Here is a 20,070-nt window from a genome sequence, read left to right as displayed (position 1 = left end):
ATATTTTTTCACACTGTTTTCATTATTACACTAAAATATTTACACAATAGTTGATTATAGCGTTACTTATTTATTACACAACAATGCTGGTGGACAACTTACCGGACGCTAAGAAAGATACTTAAAAGTAAAACGTACAATGTATATAATTGTGTATAAATATATATTATATATGTATTTTGAAAGATTACTTGCTATGGAAACTTTTAAACAAATTCCCCATCTGTCATTGCTAGTGTTTCTAGAATGATAAATTCAATTTACCACATCAGTAGTAAAAATATTTGATATATATTAAATTTTTCATTTCAGCGCACTTGAGCAGTATTCCTACATTTTTTTTACACCACCACAATCCTTGGTTTTTTAACTATTTTTGACACTAATTGTTAGATATTTTTTAATCGATCTCCCATATAAGCCTGTTCTTCTAATCTCTAGCTAAGTCTTTCAGTTTATTAACATACTTTGTATTATTCTAAAACTTCTCTGGACTTAAATTTAAAAAACGCATAAAATTAAGGACTTTCATACAAACGTGCTTTAGCTCTTAGAGCATCTTAATTTAATTTTGTTGCAAAATCTGTTCTTAGCGAATAATTATTTACTATTGTAAATTATCTCTGTGACAATTTTTTATATAGCTAGTAGCACAAAAAATTAAAGACTTAAATAAAACCTTTCGAAATCCCTTAGACCTACTTAATGAGGCTCAAGGCTATTCCTCAGTCAAATTTCAAGCTTGTAGTACAAAAACATCATAATTTATAGACATTTTTGAGACTCCTTAGACCTCTTTAGTGCAAATTGCTTTGTCGCAAAATCCATTTTCGGTGGACATTTCCTAACAATTAACTATCTTTCTATTCAATTTTTAGTTTACAGCACAAATAATGAAGAAATTTTGTACAAACTTGGGAGAGAGCCTAGACCTCTTTAATGCGACTCTAGTCTTGAAATCCAATATTAAATATTAACTTCTTATAAACAAATTTTAAACTTGTAACGAAAGAAAAGAATGACTTTCATACTTTGTGAGAGTCTTAAGACCTTTTACTCGTAGTCCTGCCCTATCGTAAAATCCGTTCTTGGCGGTTGCCTACTAACTATAAACTACCTCCCTGCTAAATTTTGTCTCTATAATAATAACAATAATAATTATTTATTTAATTCAAATTTACATCCATACAAGTGTAAGTAACAATTTTATAACTTAAAAATGAATGTAAGTATGACAACACGTGTGATGTTTATTTTGTGTAAATGTTTAATTTTTTGTGTGTGAATTACAATGAGAATCAAAATTAAAATTAAAATTAAAATCCAAGCACCAAGTTCTAAAATTTAAATTAAAATTACAATTAAAACCAATTTAAATCAAATCAATAAAATTTATTCGTCCAGGAGTTTTTGAAATTCCGTGATGAATGAATGATTCAACAATTTTACATAGGTAATTATGTAGAAGATAGTATGACAGTACTATAGAGACACAACCGTAGAAACATATCAGTTAGTCAGACAGTTTAGTCTGGGTTTTCCGCAATCTTCATCCACCTTACACATCCATATTACGTAGATCGTCGGTCCAGCGGGCCGGAGGACGTCACATTCTGTGTTTGCTAAGACGCGATCTCAAATTTAAGCGCATCTGTTCCAACGGCCATAGGTACTGCATCACAGGTACACACACCAGCCCACTGCTATTTCTACTTGCTAATTCTGTAGGCTATGTCAGTTTCTTTCCTATCCTTATCCTATCTTTGAGAGAAACTATAGCATAGCCCGTTCCGTTTCCGTTTTTTTTTTCGTTGTTCAGATAATAATATATCGTTATAAACAAATATAACTAAAAAATGCTTTAACAGTCAAATTATGTTACAATTGCATGGTCAGAGAGAAAAAAAAACGGCCAAGTGCGAGTCGGACTCACGCACCGAGGGTTCCGTACATAATTATTAAAAGTATTTATATTATATGATGTAACTAAAGATTTATGCTTTTCGTAATTTTTCTTATATCTGTGCTATAAGACGTTGCTTCGTATCAAATTTCAAGATTCTGAGTTCACGGGAAGTATCCTGTAGGTTTTGGTTCACTTACGAGTGTCAAAAATTTGCAGCATAAATGACTGTATCTTTTGATGGCGTTGGCGTAGAAGTTTGATTTTTTCACAGCTCTAAGGGACAGTTGACCTGAGTATTTGATATGAATTTTAGCCTGATACCTTCACGCGTTCCCGAGAAAAAGGGTCTTGACAGATAGACGGACAACAAAGTGATCCTATAAGGGTTCCGTTTTTTCCTTTTGAGATACGGAACCCTAAAAGGGGGTTAAGTCATATTTGTTAGATAAATTATTTTTTGATCGACTGTAGCTCTTGACGAGTCATATCACTTCGGTAAAAATCGAACAAATTATTTGATCACCTTTTATGTTGGTTTGGTTAAACTTATTTTAATTTAAGCCTGTTTTTTGTGCATGACTCTTAAAATTATTTGTTTAATATTTCTAAAGAGCTACATTATTTGACTTCGCTTCTGATGGAAATAAGTTTAAGTTTACATAAAAATTAAATTAAAAAAAATTAGTAACCAAATTAATGCTTTGATTTCTTCTGTACTTTTACTTTTTTAGCATACTGGTAACACTATTTAACTATTTCATGGGAATTCACATTTAGTGTGCTACAGCAAGATATTTTTTTAACATGACAATTTGACGTCGAAGTCGTATTGTAGTCATACTTATCCTTAATTCGTTTATCACTATCTAGTGATATCATATATTTATGATAAGGAAACAAAGTCCTACTTCTACGTTTCTTTTAAACTTAATGCCTCGTATTTATATAATTAAATATGTTTAAAGTTATTTATTTTTGTTTTTTTTTCCGCCTTAATGTGCATTCTTCTAACCGCTGCTACTGTATCGTATCTTGTGCTCAAAAGTTCATTATGTCAGCGCACTGTTTTCCACGACGATGGATCCTGCGCAGCACGCATCCAGCGGATTCCCGCGACCCTGACCAGATCGTCTGCCCACTTCATGGAGGGCCTGCCAACGCTGTGGCGCCCGGTACGCGGTCGCCACTCAAGAACCTTTCCACCCCATCGGCCATCGGTTCTTCGAGCTATGTGCCTTACACATTGCCACTTCAGCTGTGCGATCCTTCGAGCAATGTCAGTTACCTTGGTTCTCCTATGGATCTCCTAATTTCTGACTCTATCACGTAGGGAAATACCGAGTATTGCTCTCTCCATCGCCCGCTGAGCGATTTTGAACCTTCTTATAAGGCCCATATTTAGCAACAACGTTTCGGATCCATACGTAGTCACTGGCAACACACACTGGTTGAAGACTTTCGTAAAGAATATAGCCATCCCTTTTCTTTCCGTGGGTGTCGTAAGAAGCTACTTAGGGATAACACAGTTCCACTACCACCTTGGAACTTACAAAATGGACCAATGGATGGATAACCATCCAAGTAATGGCTTTCAAATACACAGACCGAAGACGAGCAGCACCGTATTCTGTGCGACAAAGCCGGCCCTGCGGTTGTCAATCCTCCAGCCCAGCGTGGTGACTGTGGGCAAAACCGCTATTCCGGCTACGGCAGCGGTCACGGTACGGAGGCTGCCACTCAAAACTACACCTGGCTACGTATAATGGACGCACGCTACGGCTGGACCATCACCTCACCGAACCCGAAGTGGAACTGAGTCTGAGGAGTTGTGTAGGTTTTCATGAGAACAAATAGACCAAATAAATCTTTACCTCACACGTCCATAAGTTTTATGTGATTGCAGCGGATTCTGGACGAAGATATCGTACGAAAACTAATAGATACAGATGAGGAGACCATCAAAATAAGTTACATATTTGCACAATCATAAAACATCTGATAATACAAAATGTATTTACCTAACTGCTTTGATAAAAGAATTTTAATAAATGTTGACCTCATACCAGAACATATTATGATTCGGTTCCTATTGTTCATAAAATGGCAGTCGTTATACAAAGCTTGCATTTTGAAAACAACGACAACGGTACGTTAACAACACGTATTCTGATATCTGTTCTGCTTTTAAAATGACGTGTTGTTTAAAAATTAATGAATATAATAACGTTTATCTGTTAATATTCACTAGCTAGTTTGTGTTATCTCCGTTTGTTGTTGTTATTTTAAAAGATTTTTAAAAGGAAACATTTTAATTTTATCGGTGAACGATTTACACTAGTGATAATAATAATATGTTTTTATCGTGACAAAGTAGCGATTGTTCGTGTGTTTGAACGTATATTCAGGAAAAACAGTTTTTTATAGTTATTTTTGTTAATCGATTGAAAATGAAACCGGATGAGGAAGTCATATAATGCTTAATTAATTTAAATTATCTAGTGCTATATTCGCAAATTGTGTTTTTTTTTGTAAAAAGATAATGAAAAAATTCGAAGCCATTTATACGTACCTGATTCTCATAAGCTTATGTTTGCTAGTAATTTATACGTTTAATGTAAGTTTTAAAACGAGTTTCGTGAGTACACATTTTCAATCGAAAGTTAATATTGATGGCAGTTACATCAAAGACCATAATGATATTGTGAACAATTATTATAAAAGTAGAAAGGTAAGTGAAAGATTTACGTCAAAAGATTCTTAAGTTTTTTGATTAATAAAATTATAAGTGAAATTTTAAATGTTTGAAATTTTTTTTTTCAATAATGTTTCATACCTAAATAATACTCAACCAAATAATAAGTACGTATATCTAACAATTTCCTTACATTACTAAATTACATTACTTAAAAGGAGAAGATCTTAGCTGAATATGTTTATAACTACCTTGGAATAATAACATAAATAAACAAAAATATAACAGTAATACCTCACAGTCAACATATAATTGCGTATCAAACATTATCGTTCTATTACGCTTCAGCCATCCCACAGCTGGGCATAGACCTCTCTCCCCATGTAGGAGAATGATCAGAGCTTAATCCACCACGCTGTTCCAATGCGGGTTGGCGGATATATTCCTTACTATAAGTAACGATCGCTATCAGGTGTACATGATAACAACCGAGACCGACGGCTTAACGTGCTCTCCGAGGCAAGGTGGGGAGACCCACAAGGACTGCACAAACACCCAGACCACGGCAACACCTGTATGGCCAATACAAATGTTTGTCATATGCGGGGATCGAACTCGCAACCGCCAGCGCAACAGGTACAATCCATGGCTGTAACCGTTGCGCTAACGCGGCGTCTGAGAGAGTTACGTTTCGTATATTACTGTAGGAGCTAAAGAAGTTTTACTTCAGTCGTGTGGTCTAAAGCACATTAGTTTTTTTTTCACGGATCATTTATTGTTTCATAAGGTTAACTCCAAAAATGTCGTGTTGGGTGTTTTTAAAATTATGTTGCGTGTAGTTAATTATGTTGCATGTAATTAATTATGTTGCGTGTAATTAATTGTGTTGCGTGTAACTAAATTATGTTAAACGTCTTTTTAGACCCACTGACACAGAGTTGTCACTATTTCGCTTCTGGATTTCTATTAGATATTTAGACCTAACTAAATTCCAAAATGTGATGGTTTGTTGGAAAACCATTCTTTTGAAGAGAGAATGAGTTAATTTTGCTATTTTAATTATATCAAAATAATTTAAAAAGAAATGCCAAATATGATATAGTTGCATACATTTTACCCACCATTATAAATGTTTTTATTTTTAATGCTTTAGTTTATAGTTACGACACGAGCGAATTTATTTTATGAAGGACCCATATTATAATGAGTATTTTCCTTATTTCCGCATTCAGCCTGTAACATTCTACTGCTCTGAATAGGCCTCTTTCTTTATATAGAAGAATGATTGTAGCTTAATCCACCACGCTGTTCCACTGCGGTTTGGCTGATGTGTTTCCTACTGTGAGTAACGATCGCTATCAGGTATTTACGATAATAATCAGGACATACGGTTTAATGTGCTTTCCAAGGCACGGCGGGGAGACAAACAAGGACAGACATCTAAACCGGAAAGAATTATTTGTACAAATACAAATATCCATATCAATCGAGAATCGAACCCAAAAACCGTCGATATTTTAGACGACTATTCGCACCACTCAGAGCGGTTGTTGTTCTTTTCTTCAATGAATAAATAAACGTTTGATTCTCAAATGAGTGTTTGAGAGTCAAACGTCCTGTAATATTTTCTAATGTGCCAGGGATCCGGAAAATACACACAATACACAATAAGTACAAACATCCAGATCACAACAAACGGCGGACGAGAATATATTCAAAAAAATTAAACCTTAATTAAAGGCGCTATTTATAAACAGTGACAAAGTAAAATATAAATTATAAGTATAGTGTATTCAATAAAGTAAACCCTTTAGTGCTCTCCACGTTTATTGTGACTACTTTTTACTGATGACTTAATCAATGTATGCACGTAATCAAATAAATGAAAAATATATGGTGGATAAATATATCATATTTTTTTTGGAATACTTTCATAACATTACTTACGTTACTACATAATTTTATTTTAATTTATTTAAGGATTGGCAGACATCAAACTTGGGTACATTTATGTTCAAAAATTTTTCACAAGAAATTAAATTAACAAAAGAAAGGAAAAATCAGACATTTAAGATATTAATATGGAAGTATTGGGATTGGCTTAAAAACCGACATGTTTGTAACTTTAACTGTAAAAGGTGAGCATAAAAAAAGAAATATTTAAAGAATTTCTAAAGATACAAGCTTTTACCCACGGCTTCGCACGCAGTGATTGTAAAAAGTATTCTATGTTACTTCTAATATCTCCAAAAATATATGTACAAAGTTTCATGATGATCGGTTAAGTAGTTCTCGCGTGAACCATCCTCAATATTAGTAGCAAGTCCCGCAAACGTTGTTTTGCAATATATGATATTAACCCCCTCATCCCCCCCCCTCTTATAACATAGGGGTATTAAAAATATATGATGGCCAATTCTCAGACCTACCCGATATGCACACAAAATTTTCATCTCGCTCGCATTTCTCCGACCATTACTATTATTTTTCACTGAATTTTTTGTTCAATAAAAATAAAATTTAGCTTAAATCACTCCTGAATAGTGTGTGTAGCTTTCTGTTAGTGAAAGAATTCTTATGATACAAACTACAAGTTAGTTGAATTATAACTTTTTTCAAGTGATAAGACCGCCTCTGTACATTAATATCTCTATGTGTAAATAAGTGTTTTATGTAAATCTTTTCTGAGTGGTGTGCAATAAAATATATTCTGTATATCTTAGGAACTTTACCTCTGTATAATATTAATATAGATAATTAATTAATAATAATTTTATATTAAAAAATAAAGACGAAATCTACTTAAAACAAAGTATAACAAATTATTCTGTTAGCCGTGCCGAGTAATATTACACTGCGTAATATGTACTTTTTCCATACATTGTTTAGTTACTATTTGCTTAAATTCTTGTTGACTAGCTACTACTACATATATTTAATCATATTTTCATTTTAGCTTAAATATTTTTTTAAACCAATAAACGTTAAACGTTAATACGATGAAATAAATATAATCTGATACTTACTTCCATAATAACCGATATATTTTAGGTTATTTTTACAATGAGATAAACTATTATTCTAATTTTTTTTTACCCGAATATTTAGTGGTCATTAAAGACGTCACTTAAATGAAGTTAATAGATAATTTGTTACAAAGTCTTACATTATGGTTTACATTATGTCATGTACTTTAGAATAAAGATTATTACTATTATTATTTACGACTGCTAACTATCAATGTTCCTTAAGAACGGAACTAAGCCATAGCCAGCAAAAATAAGTTTTCCTACCAGCACACGGCCCAGCTTGTAATGTAAGAACTTACAGTTACGCATTCTACATAGCAACCTACATATTTAAAGATACAATTTCCAACAACAATTTTGAACAGGCTTGTGAATGTCCAGTCTTCTATATTTTAACTCTTGTGAGGCGTCTGAATCTTATGACATTGGTTTTTTTCGTCAGTTAAATTGGTCCCACTTATTAAAGTAATGCTTTCAAGGCTAGTAGGCTCAAAATTTTAAATTACTTTGAAAATATCACAAAAATTATTATTATTGAAGTGAAACTTAAAATTTTGATTTGAAACACGATGAAACGAAAATGCGCACGATAAAGAAACAAACTAATAAATGACTAGGATGGATTAAGATAGAATACATTACACAGTATTTTATATACTCGAAAAAAAAAAAGCTCTCGTAGGCTACTTTTTAGAAGTTTCACTTCTCCCGTGTGTGAATTGCTCTATTTGTTATAGTCAGCTAAAAATGTATACCTACTCTCTGGTATTGTTGCTACCAGTGCAGTATTTTGTTATATTAGGTTTTTTTTTTTTTTTTTTTTTTAGTTATGTGATATATCCACAGGCTTATTATACCCGTGCTTTTGTTATTCCATATATTGTTATTATTATTTTTTTTTAACATGCATCGGTACTTCACCGCAACTTAGAATCTAGAAGCCTTAATAACTAGTCTTAAAATTTCAAATTTCTAAAAGTCGACGCGAGTCCACTGACCAAGACTATTCTACATATTGCTTATTTTATATTCTTATATACTAATTATTTTTATTATATTTACACTTATTTGCTAACTACAATATATGTACACTTATTTTCTAACTACAATATATGTACACTTATTTGCTACTTACAATGTACACTTAACCTATGTTATTGTTAGTAGTTAGGTACTTTTTTTTGTGGTTAGGAATCGTTTTATCCATTTAAATTTCATTTTTTTTTTAATTTTTATTAATATATTATATGACTAATCCTATCTTATTAAGTAAATATATAAAGCCTTATCATTACAATTACATTATCCTATTCCTATACTATTACATTCAATTTTATTATTTATATTACTTACTTTACACTTTTATCTACGCATAATTTATACTTACAATACAATAATGTCTTCACACCTCTACATTTTTCAACATTTTGAGCACATTCTCAATGACGGCAGCATCTCTATGGTGAATGGCCATCTTGAGACTATGCTCAAGGATTTTCTTGTCCGTCATCTCCGCTGCCCTCGCCACAAAGCGACCAATTGCGTCGTCACGGTCGTCGGTGTAATAGACACAGGTGTTGGTGTGTCTAGTCACCGCGACTACAGCGTGCGAAACGCTGTCGTGGATCTTGAGCCTCCTTGTATTTGTCTGGAGGACGATGACGTCCTCATAGGTCTGGCCCTGCGCCTCATGAATGGTTAAGACGCGCGATCCCTCACCGGACCCGTATCCCTGGTCAGTCAGCAAACTCTTCTCCTCTTGCGTAAATACCAGGTACAGGGTTCGGTCCCTTCCTACAGGAATGCGCGCGCCTGTGAGACTCTCCACTCGCAAAGATCGGATCTTTGTGCTTGAGCTGTACACGGACTTGTAAACCTCACTGATGGCAAAGGCGACATCTTTGGGGTTACGATGCGTGCACGACAACTCGCACGAAATAGTCGTTATAAGGGTTGGTCTACAATACCGCATTTCGAACAGGTTATCCCTGTCGATGTACGGCAGTTGGTTTATGTCTCCGATGAGGACTACCTTCTCAGCTCCCGATAGTCGGGCGGCCATTACTATGGCTCCGAAATGGTTCATGAGGGCTTCGTCCACCGTTAGGCGGTTGATTTTTAAACCCTCACGGAAGCCATTTACCAGAACGGAGGCCATAGTACGTACTCTTTGCTTGACCTTGTTGCCATAGCGGTGCATCAGTTTTTCTTTTAGATCTTTAGCCGCCTCGACTGTGGTCGTAATCACGACTTCCGTGTCCCCATCGAAGTCCCTGACTATTCGGGTTGTCTTGCCGCATCCTGGTACCCCGTTTATCCACTCCAGTGATGGTAGTCCCCAGGTCACGTACGGTAAGCCGGCTTCGGCCCGGTCGCCCGTGATGGTTTTTGCCATCCGTAGCATCCGGTCACCCAGCATTACTTTCGTGCATCTCGCCACTACCACCACCGGGTCCCCTTCGGGTGTTTCAAAGGTTTGTGACTCCTCGTCATTACCCTCAGACTCGACCGCGCTCACGAAGCCTGCTGTGATGTTATATGCGGCCATATACCTACCCGACATCTTGCCCTTGAGTATTTGTCGGGTATCACTGTTGTATATGGCTGCTTCGGCTTCTTCGAGTTCCACCTCCAGTAATCTTTGGTGATCGTACTGGTAGGCCTGCATGATCTTTTTGCAGGTGGCCAAGCTTACCTCGCGGTTTGCCTTAATAATGGCCAGGAACTCGATTAGGGCGTTTTCCGCGTGTTGAAGCGGTGTGGACGCCGGTCGAAGTCTCGGTGGTGATACTTGTCCCATATCGGCCCTAGTTCGAGCGGCCGGTGATGTTATATTAGGTTCATAACATACCTATCTCGTTGTCGTTAGTCATAATTTTTAACATTGTTTTTGTCACTAAGTACCTACTTGTTTTTTTTAAGAATTGCGTCATGATGTTTTATAGCCTATCTTTTAAAGTAAATAGACTTATTTAAATACATTACATATTTATTTTTAGTTTGACTATTACATTTTTTAATATTAGTATTATTTTGATGTCTAATAAAAGTTTTCTTTTCAGAGAAAATGACCCTCTTAGTGAGTGCAGTGTGCACAATTGTGAATTCACAAGAGACGATACAACAATAAGCAGTGCTGATGCTGTAGTTATCCACATTCAAAAAGGTATATTACCAAATGTTACGGGAAGGAATCCGAAGCAGAGATGGATTTTTTTGAGCGATGAATCCCCAATGCACTCGTTTTCCATGTCGAAGTCGCCGCCTAAAATATTGGATTTAGCAAATATTTTTAATTGGTCTATGACTTACAGGTAAGGCACAATACCGTTATCATATTTATGTATAAAAATAATAACTTACTCGTTGGCGCAGTTTGGGATAATCCTACATTCTGCTGCCCATGTTGTGGGTTCGATTCCCACCCCCAGTCTGGGTGTAATATACATATATGTGTATTTATTTACTGCATTTAGTTTCTTACCTTAGGAATAGACGAATGCTAAAAACATTGTATGCGAGTAATGAAGTTTTTACTTAAACGTATAAATATGTAATAAATCCAATCATTCTTGTTTTATCTATAGATTTGGATTTTGTTATTTTATATCAATAAACATATTATGCTATGGAATATGTGATAAACCCAAAAGATAAAATGCCCGTGGAAATAAGACTTTTGATAGAAAACATTTTTGGCACCACGTTGCATGTATATACTCTTAGGGCTGAAATTCTTTTTGATCTGTACAATTTTGTCCAATTTTGGAGTTCGTAGTCACTGATTGATTCTACCTTTTTATAGGTGTTTATAAGAAAATTTTATTAAATTTTTTAATCAAGAGAGTATTATCAAAACTACTTGTCGGAGTTTTTTAATGAGAAGTCAACAAGAAGTCATACAAGATGGCAATAAGTTATCGAACAAAATAGTACATAGGTACATATATGTATGTATATCATAATTAATGTCAATACATTTTGTAAAATCTCTTGAATTTCTATACAAAATACGAATACGAATAGGAATTTTCTCCGACCTAATAGTTTTATGCTATAAATCCGATCACTGAAATACTCGTAAATTATGCTATATGGAAAGAAGACACTGAAACCTTATTTTTAATGGAAAGATATATATGTCAATAAATAGACTTAATATCGCTATGACGATATATGCATTTTTAAAGTTAACTATTATGTTAAGAAGAACAAGGAAGTTTTTCAAAGAGTCTTATGTCGTGGTATAAGACTATAATTTTTGTATCACAAAAAAATATATATATAGAAATATGTATATATCTATATTAAGATATAGACTACATTTTTTACTTTTGTTTTGAGAAAATTTCATCTTTAAGTGATTATAATAATTTCCTAACTTTAATATACTAGTTACCATCTTTGGTTTTCTACGACATTTATGAGTTATTATTAGTGATATATACATCATGTTGGCAGCCCTACATATAGGATGTATGAGATCTTTTATCATAGGTTTGTTTACTAAGATGGCTTGTGATAACAATAACATTTGTTTATTTATTTCGTTTTTATTACGAAGACAATTTCTGTAACAGATTTTCTTGTCTACGCGTAACTTGTTTGACGCCAGAATACTGTTTATTTAATTTATTTTACCGTATTAGGAAACCCAATAGCGTTATGAACACAGCAATACAATATAATTTTAGATCAGCAAATAGAAGATTACATACAATATAATGAATCACATAATTATTAAAGTATGTATAAACCTACGTTACACACTTAATTATCAATAGTAATGTTTAATACATGAATTATTGTATTTATCTTATCCAATGTATCTATGTTTATGGGTGTGTGTGAAAATAAAAGACTTTAGTGATTATAATCTATTTATTTATGTATTATTTGTAAATAGAATGCAATAATATTTAAGTTAAATCTGTTAGTTCATGAATTGCCTTTGTTTGTAAATAAATAACTAGTCAGATCGTATACAATTTTATCAAGAAAAACACAATTATATTCCATTACATAGAAAAACATTATGCATAGCAATAAAATAATAATATATTAACAGTAAACAGTAATCACTTACACTTTTTAAGTCTTCACTGCTCGAACGTCCGAAACGAACTGGCGAGGCAATGGCGACATCTCCATTTTATTTACAAAGGGTGGGGATGGCGCCATGCCCGCGTGTTTAATAATACAAACGAAAATTAACTTGTATCTATGTCACTTAACTATTAAAAATCATTATAATATTTTAAACTACATTTGCAACCAAGTATGAGTTTTATTAGCTAACCTCATAATAAATGGAAACAATATTGTTGACACGAGGCAATGGCGGCATCTCCATTTTATATAGAAAGGGTGGGGATGGCGCCATGCCTGCGTGTTCAATAATTAAAAGGAAAATTAGCTTACATCTATGTTATTTTACTATTATAAAACATTATTATATTTTAAACTACATTTGCAACCAAGTAAGAGTTTTATTAGCTAATTACATGATAACCGGATATAATATTGTTGACAGTCGGTCATCCTATTAGTGTACGTCCTCGTACTTGACAGCAATCATTCTGTATCTAAAACGAAGACAATTTTGTTTACAACGATTAAAACGATATTGTTATATAAAATGAAACTCTTTCAAAACGACCCAATTGGTCGTAAACCTTATAAAGACCCAATTGGTCGTATTATTACACATGGACCCAATTGGTCGTTAAGTTTATAAAGACCCAATTGGTCGTAGACCCAATTGGTCGTATTATTACACATGGACCCAATTGGCCCTAAATGTCAAAAGAACCCAATTGGTCCTAAATCACATAAAGACCCCATTGGTCGTTAATTATTAGAAACCCAATTGGCTCTGAAACATAAACAATTAGTACATGTCATTCACTATCCGAGTCATTATTAAATTCTCTATCACTTATCAATGTATCATCGTGAGGTTGTTGAGACTCTTGAAGAGATAACTTGTATATGATAAACCACGGTCATAAATTATACATTTAGGTACGCCAAAGATACTAATGAATTCATTTAAATATTTACTGTTATTTTGGATTTGGCACTCTTTACAGGTTTTAATGAAATATATTTCGTAAACGGGTTAATCAATACTAGAATGTACATGTTTTTTTTTTTTTGCTACTACACACAAATGGCCAAACATGATTCATATAGATGGTGTCAAACAGAGTATCTACTTTGTGGATAGGGTGTAAAAAAAAACGGGTCTCTTACCACCGGATGTCTTACTATATGCACATTCTAGACAAGAGCCTTCATATTTAGTGACAAAACTTTATGCGTTCTAACGTCTTGTCTACCACGAAATGGCCTAGATCATCGTGGTTTCGTTTAATGATTTGCCAACACACACCTTTAGGCACAGCCCATCTATCAGCTTCAGCTGTAATTCTAAAAAGTTTACTATTTTTGAGTTTGTAGTTACTTTTTATCTCTACCACATCGTCTCAATAATTCGTTTTATCTCCAAATCAAAACTTGGAGTTACAATTTTGTTATTCCGTCTCGTGTTTACAATGCGATTATTACTATTTATTTCAAAACAATGAATATTTTGGTGGATATACATAATATTGTTATAAATATACTGCGACGCGATCGTTAATATGTCCACCTTTTGGAAAACATCCCGTAGGGAGACTCTAGCTCCAAGATCGTAAATGCCGCGAATAGCCCTTTTTTGCAAGATAAATATAGTCTCAATATCTGCAGCATTACCCCAAAGTAACAGGCCGTAAGACATAACACTATGGAAATAGCTAAAATATATTAAGCGTGCAGTTGCAACGACGGTCGGATACCCTTACTAAAAATAATAAAGCCTAAGTAGTTGAAATAACGTTTAAAAATTTAAGTATAAGACCTGATTCAGCTAACAATATCAACTAACTTTTCCATTCCTTCTTTGATAGTTCTGGATGGAATAATTATATCATCCAAATAAGCCATAGCTTCCTTAGGGCGTAAGCCATCTAAAATCTGATGCATCATTCCTTGGAATGTCGCTGGGGCATTTGCCAAGCCGAAGGGCATCCTGTTAAATTTATAATGACTATATAAGGGCTAGCAAATGGGGATACTGAAGGCCGTACAATATAATTTTCTAAAAGTTCATTCACCATTTCCCTGACTACTTCCTTCTCTTTCGTAGCCAATCTATAGAGTATGTAAACTACCGGTTCGACATTGTGCAAATCAATATTCATCTCGCAAACAAAAGAGTGTCCTAACTCGGAAAAAGGAGAAGCGAAGCAATGTCGATATTTATTTAACAATATTAACAACTCATCAACCGCAGTTTGTTCTAAATCACCCGATATATTTAAATCTGCAGCAATGATTGGATTCATTTGCTGATCCTTGGATACAGAAACGTGGAGAACATTGTAATTGATTCCTGGTTCGCAACAATACCTCGAGTAATTAATATACCATTTGTCAAATTTCATGACTTAGAGCTTAAATTGTTGATTACTGTTAGCCCATTACCACCATCGTCAAATTGAATCCGGGATAAAGTAAGCCGAGTTTACATCATTACGCAAGCCCCCAACAATGTAAAGTGCCCCTTTGTATTTGTGCTCTGTATATATCCCCAAAATGCCTAAGCTAATTATTTCGGAACGTTTACGATTAAGACTTCTTATTTTTTTTCAGTTGTCATTATGTCATCAAAACTATTATATAAAATATCAAAATGTTCACCAGTTTTCTGAATTATTACATGATGCTGTTATGTAAAAGCCTGTCCTATCATGGAAAACACTTCCATAACATAATCAGGTACAATAAGCTTCACCCCATCAATTTCTACTTCGCCATTAATTTTACCCACAGAATGAACTACGGAATTTCCAAATCCTTTTATTACAGGCAAATCATCTATAGTTATGTGAATAGTTCCTAGTATGGGTAACTGCGATTTTTTGTTTTTTTGATCATCGAGCATTAACTACCAAGGTCAACGAAGGAATCCATCTCTATACCATTAACACGCGCTTTTCTTGAAATATTTATCTAAACATATACTGTTATTCGTAGCCCTATTAATAACCTTTGCATTTTAAATCTTTAGTGCAGTAGACGGGACCGGATTTTCGTATAACATTGCTCCGTTTCATGACCTATCCTGTGACACCTAGTACATTTCTTTAAGGGATCGGGACATTGACGTATATAAATTATAATTGTGTTTGCAGGCAAACGAAGAAAAACCGCCTTCAATTATATCGACAAGTAATACAACGTAGGTAGACAAAAAATTGTCGAGTAAATACGCATTATCAAAGATTACTCCAAAAGTTATTATTATATTATAAGGTCGATGAAATTTAAATGTGGCCACATGATAAACATCGGCTTTCGATTAAATTAAAAATCATCAAAATCGATACACCCAGTAAAAAGTTATGAGTCTTTTAGAGAGTTTCCCTCGATTTCTCTGGGATCCCATCATCAGATCCTGGTTTCCTTATCATAGTACCAAACTAGGGATATGTCTTTTCCAACGAAATAAGAATTATCAAAACCGGTTCATAAACGACGGAGTTATCCCCGAACATACATAAAAATAATATATATACGGTCGAATTGAGTAACCTCCTCTTTTTCTTTGAAGTCGGTTAAAGTTTGTGAGCAAATACAATTATTCTTATACAACTAGGTCGGCAAACGGACCGGTCGGTTTTTTGAAGTTGGTTAAAAATGGCGTTACTCTACGGTCTGGTATTGGCTTAACTTTTCTAGCATTTTTCAGATAACTAAGTAATTTATGAAGGTCCTCATACTGAGCCTCGGCTCCTAGTCTAGTCTCTGCATGTCATCTATGCCATGCAGAACGCATTCTAATGCTCGTTTGCCCGTTATATTACAGTGGTAATAAAGGTAACCTTCTCATAGTAATATTCTTCAAGAGAATCGTTGAAACGGGCGCGCCTAGCCAACATATCTGCTAACATCTGTCCGTAGTTCTAAACATTTTTTTATATCATATCAAAAATCGACCGTTCCAGCGGGGATCGAACCTGCATCTCCGACTGACCGTGTCGGTGCTCTAGCCAATTAAGCTATGGAACGATGTACCGTTAGATCGAAATTTTTGATATGACGATTTTATATTCGGATTAAGCGAACCGATATGATATTAAAAATAATTTTAGAATTTCCTAATGTGTGGGTAACACAAAAATAAAATCCTCAGGAGGAAATGCTGATAGCAATTTTGTCTGTGACTCACTCCAAGAAAAGAACACCGATGGCAATCCTTCATATCAACGCTTCGCGACACCTCGTAGTATTGTAATTGCGAAGTGATTAAATCAGTTTCTCATTTAGTTTACGTATCCACATAGACATCGTTTGTTCTTTCCTTGCAGGGTCAAATTCGGGGACACTATCTTTAAACGAGCCTATTTTGTCACTATCCGGGATCAAAGATTTCAATGTTTGCAATAGCGTATTTAGAACATCATGTAAATTATTGTTTAGTAATGAATCACCACTGCCAATGTTTGGATCAGTGGTGTTACTTGGTGGTCCTTGCGTAGTCGATGCTCGGGGCTTAGGCGTTGCTATTGTGGGCCGCCGCGTCTCCGGACTACGTTGCAAGCTGCGAAGCCGGCTGCGGCGACCTTGCACGCTGCGAAGTCTGCTGCGGCGGTCTCTTCTATTTCTTTTCGGAACTCTTCCCACACAGCGGGGACTTCTCAAGTATTTTCTCCATAATCCCTCATTAAGAGATGAAAAAAAAGAGAAAAGAAAAAAAAATAAGTATACAGCCAAAAAAAATTAAATGAGTTACCTATCCCACTTCTGAATTGTGAAAATAAAAGACTTTAGTGATTATAATCTATTTATTTATGTATTATTTGTAAATAGAATGCAATAATATTTAAGTTAAATCTGTTAGTTCATGAATTGCCTTTGTTTGTAAATAAATAACTAGTCAGATCGTATACAATTTTATCAAGAAAAACACAATTATATTCCATTACATAGAAAAACATTATGCATAGCAATAAAATAATAATATATTAACAGTAAACAGTAATCACTTACACTTTTTAAGTCTTCACTGCTCGAACGTCCGAAACGAACTGGCGAGGCAATGGCGACATCTCCATTTTATTTACAAAGGGTGGGGATGGCGCCATGCCCGCGTGTTTAATAATACAAACGAAAATTAACTTGTATCTATGTCACTTAACTATTAAAAATCATTATAATATTTTAAACTACATTTGCAACCAAGTATGAGTTTTATTAGCTAACCTCATAATAAATGGAAACAATATTGTTGACACGAGGCAATGGCGGCATCTCCATTTTATATAGAAAGGGTGGGGATGGCGCCATGCCTGCGTGTTCAATAATTAAAAGGAAAATTAGCTTACATCTATGTTATTTTACTATTATAAAACATTATTATATTTTAAACTACATTTGCAACCAAGTAAGAGTTTTATTAGCTAATTACATGATAACCGGATATAATATTGTTGACATGTGTGTGTGTGTATGAGTGTAAAATTGAAAATGCACTTGTTGGTAGGCAGGTATCTGTGCTCACTGAGTTAAGTTAGTAAGTTTTTTTTACAATATTATTTACCTTTAATGTGTTATACATGTTTTTTAATTATCAGTCATTTAATAAAAACCATTTGTAATCATATTGATATTATCAGCAATAAATTTTATTTGGAAACAAATGTTTGTAAGTTAGAACTCTCAGTGTCGTTAAATACTAAATCTTGTTACCGTTGCGAACCCTGTTTTTACACTAACAAAAACTAACCGCAGCAGTACGCAAAATCCTCAAACATGAAATCTCCCTTTTTCTTGCCATTATTTATTACTAAATATTTCCAGGAGTGATTCTGACGTGCCTGTGCCTTATGGTAGAACGATTCCCTTACAAAAGCCGATTCTAAACGAAATGACAGACGAATATTTAACCAAGTTAATACCGTATTGGAACAACAAGCAACGAGATATTCTAGCTACTATCCTTATATCAAATTGTGGTGTTTCGCGTAGGATGGCTTATTTGAAAGAATTGCAGGAACAAATGTCCGTTGAAGTCTATGGACAATGTTCTAAAAATCATAAAACAAGGTATTTCGTTTGTGTTAACTTAATTTCTTTATTCGAATTAATTGTACATACACATGTAAGTCGTAGTCTGGCCGTTTGTTTTGGTAATGTGTGTGTTTCCGGACCAGTATACACCCGGACACCTATTACTAATATATTAGGAGTATATTAGTATATTAGGCAGGACAATTTAACTAGTTCTTGGTCTCTTAATGTTACTTATTAATTGCATGATGGCTAAAATCGAAAAAAAAATTTGGTCTTTTGATGTAATAATTTTATTAGAATTTGGCTTAATAATATAGTTGAATGTTTTAAATTAATTTGTGTTACAACCAGTACGTAAATTAAAAACTTCGAAACTTTCCTCTTCTTGTGTTTGATATACACTTTTATTTATTTCAGCTGTCGCGGTCATTTTCGATCTGATTGTAATTTGATTGCGAATTACTTGTTTTACTTAGTGTTTGAGAACTCTCTATGTGAAGACTATTTGACAGAGAAATTGTTTTACAACGCCTATAGTAAGGGTGCGATACCCGTGATAATGGGACCTTCTGTGGATAATTGTAAGCATTTACTTCCTCCTAATTCCTTCCTCCACGTCGATAATTACAAAAATGCCCAAGAATTGGCGGAACACATGCTTCGTATTAGTAAAGACGAAAATAATATTCTTTCTTATCATCGATGGAGAAACGATTTCGAAGTAGTGAACGAGCATGGGTATTTTGGATCTAAGTCCTACCATTTTTGCAGAGTATGCGAAGCATTAAATTATAACGATGTAAAGGAAAAAGTCTACGATGAAAAGGCCTTACGGATTTTTTTCGATCGTAATTTTTCTTGTCGACAGTAACTTCACAGTACTATATATTATTCAAATTTCAAATTTTATATAATTATAGAAGTTAAGTGAATAAGACTATTTTGATATATATATTTTAACTGTTATTTATTTACCTTTAAACTTCGACATATTATATAATGAGTCAAGTTTCTTATAATGCTCGCTAACGTTTTCAAGACTTTCATAAGTTCTATTGCGATTTAGAGGCAGCAATATAAATTCATTAAGTGTTTCTTGGGTGAATAATACTCAATAGATGTAGGAGCAGATTTACAACTAATAAGTTGTAAGTCTACTAATGAAATAAAACACTTAATGAGGGTCTTAAAATAAAATTTTAAATATTTATAATATTGTATAGCAGTTGTCGCAGTATCCACCAACTCGCATTGAAGCAGCGTGGTAGATTAAGCTCTGGTCCTTCTCCTAGATGGGGAATGAGCCCTATGCCCAGCAGTGG

The 20,070-nt window shown here is 34.1% G+C and overlaps 1 protein-coding gene across 1 annotated transcript; it reads left to right on the top strand.

The window, feature by feature from the left end:
- The first annotated feature begins 4,262 nt into the window (after positions 1–4,262).
- On the top strand, positions 4,263–19,702 carry LOC123657241 (4-galactosyl-N-acetylglucosaminide 3-alpha-L-fucosyltransferase FUT6-like). Its single transcript, XM_045592816.1, has 5 exons — positions 4,263–4,634; positions 6,579–6,646; positions 10,690–10,941; positions 18,536–18,781; positions 19,166–19,702. Exons 1-5 carry the CDS (start codon positions 4,446–4,448, stop codon positions 19,617–19,619), a joined length of 1,209 nt encoding a protein of 402 aa, XP_045448772.1. The 5' UTR covers positions 4,263–4,445; the 3' UTR covers positions 19,620–19,702.
- Positions 19,703–20,070: the final 368 nt, after the last annotated feature.

This window comes from Melitaea cinxia, chromosome 10 (assembly GCF_905220565.1).
Source record: "Melitaea cinxia chromosome 10, ilMelCinx1.1, whole genome shotgun sequence".
Taxonomy (NCBI): Eukaryota; Metazoa; Arthropoda; class Insecta; order Lepidoptera; family Nymphalidae; genus Melitaea; species Melitaea cinxia.
The sequence above is the reverse complement of the archived record's forward strand: the minus strand, read 5'-3'. Positions and strand labels throughout refer to the sequence as shown.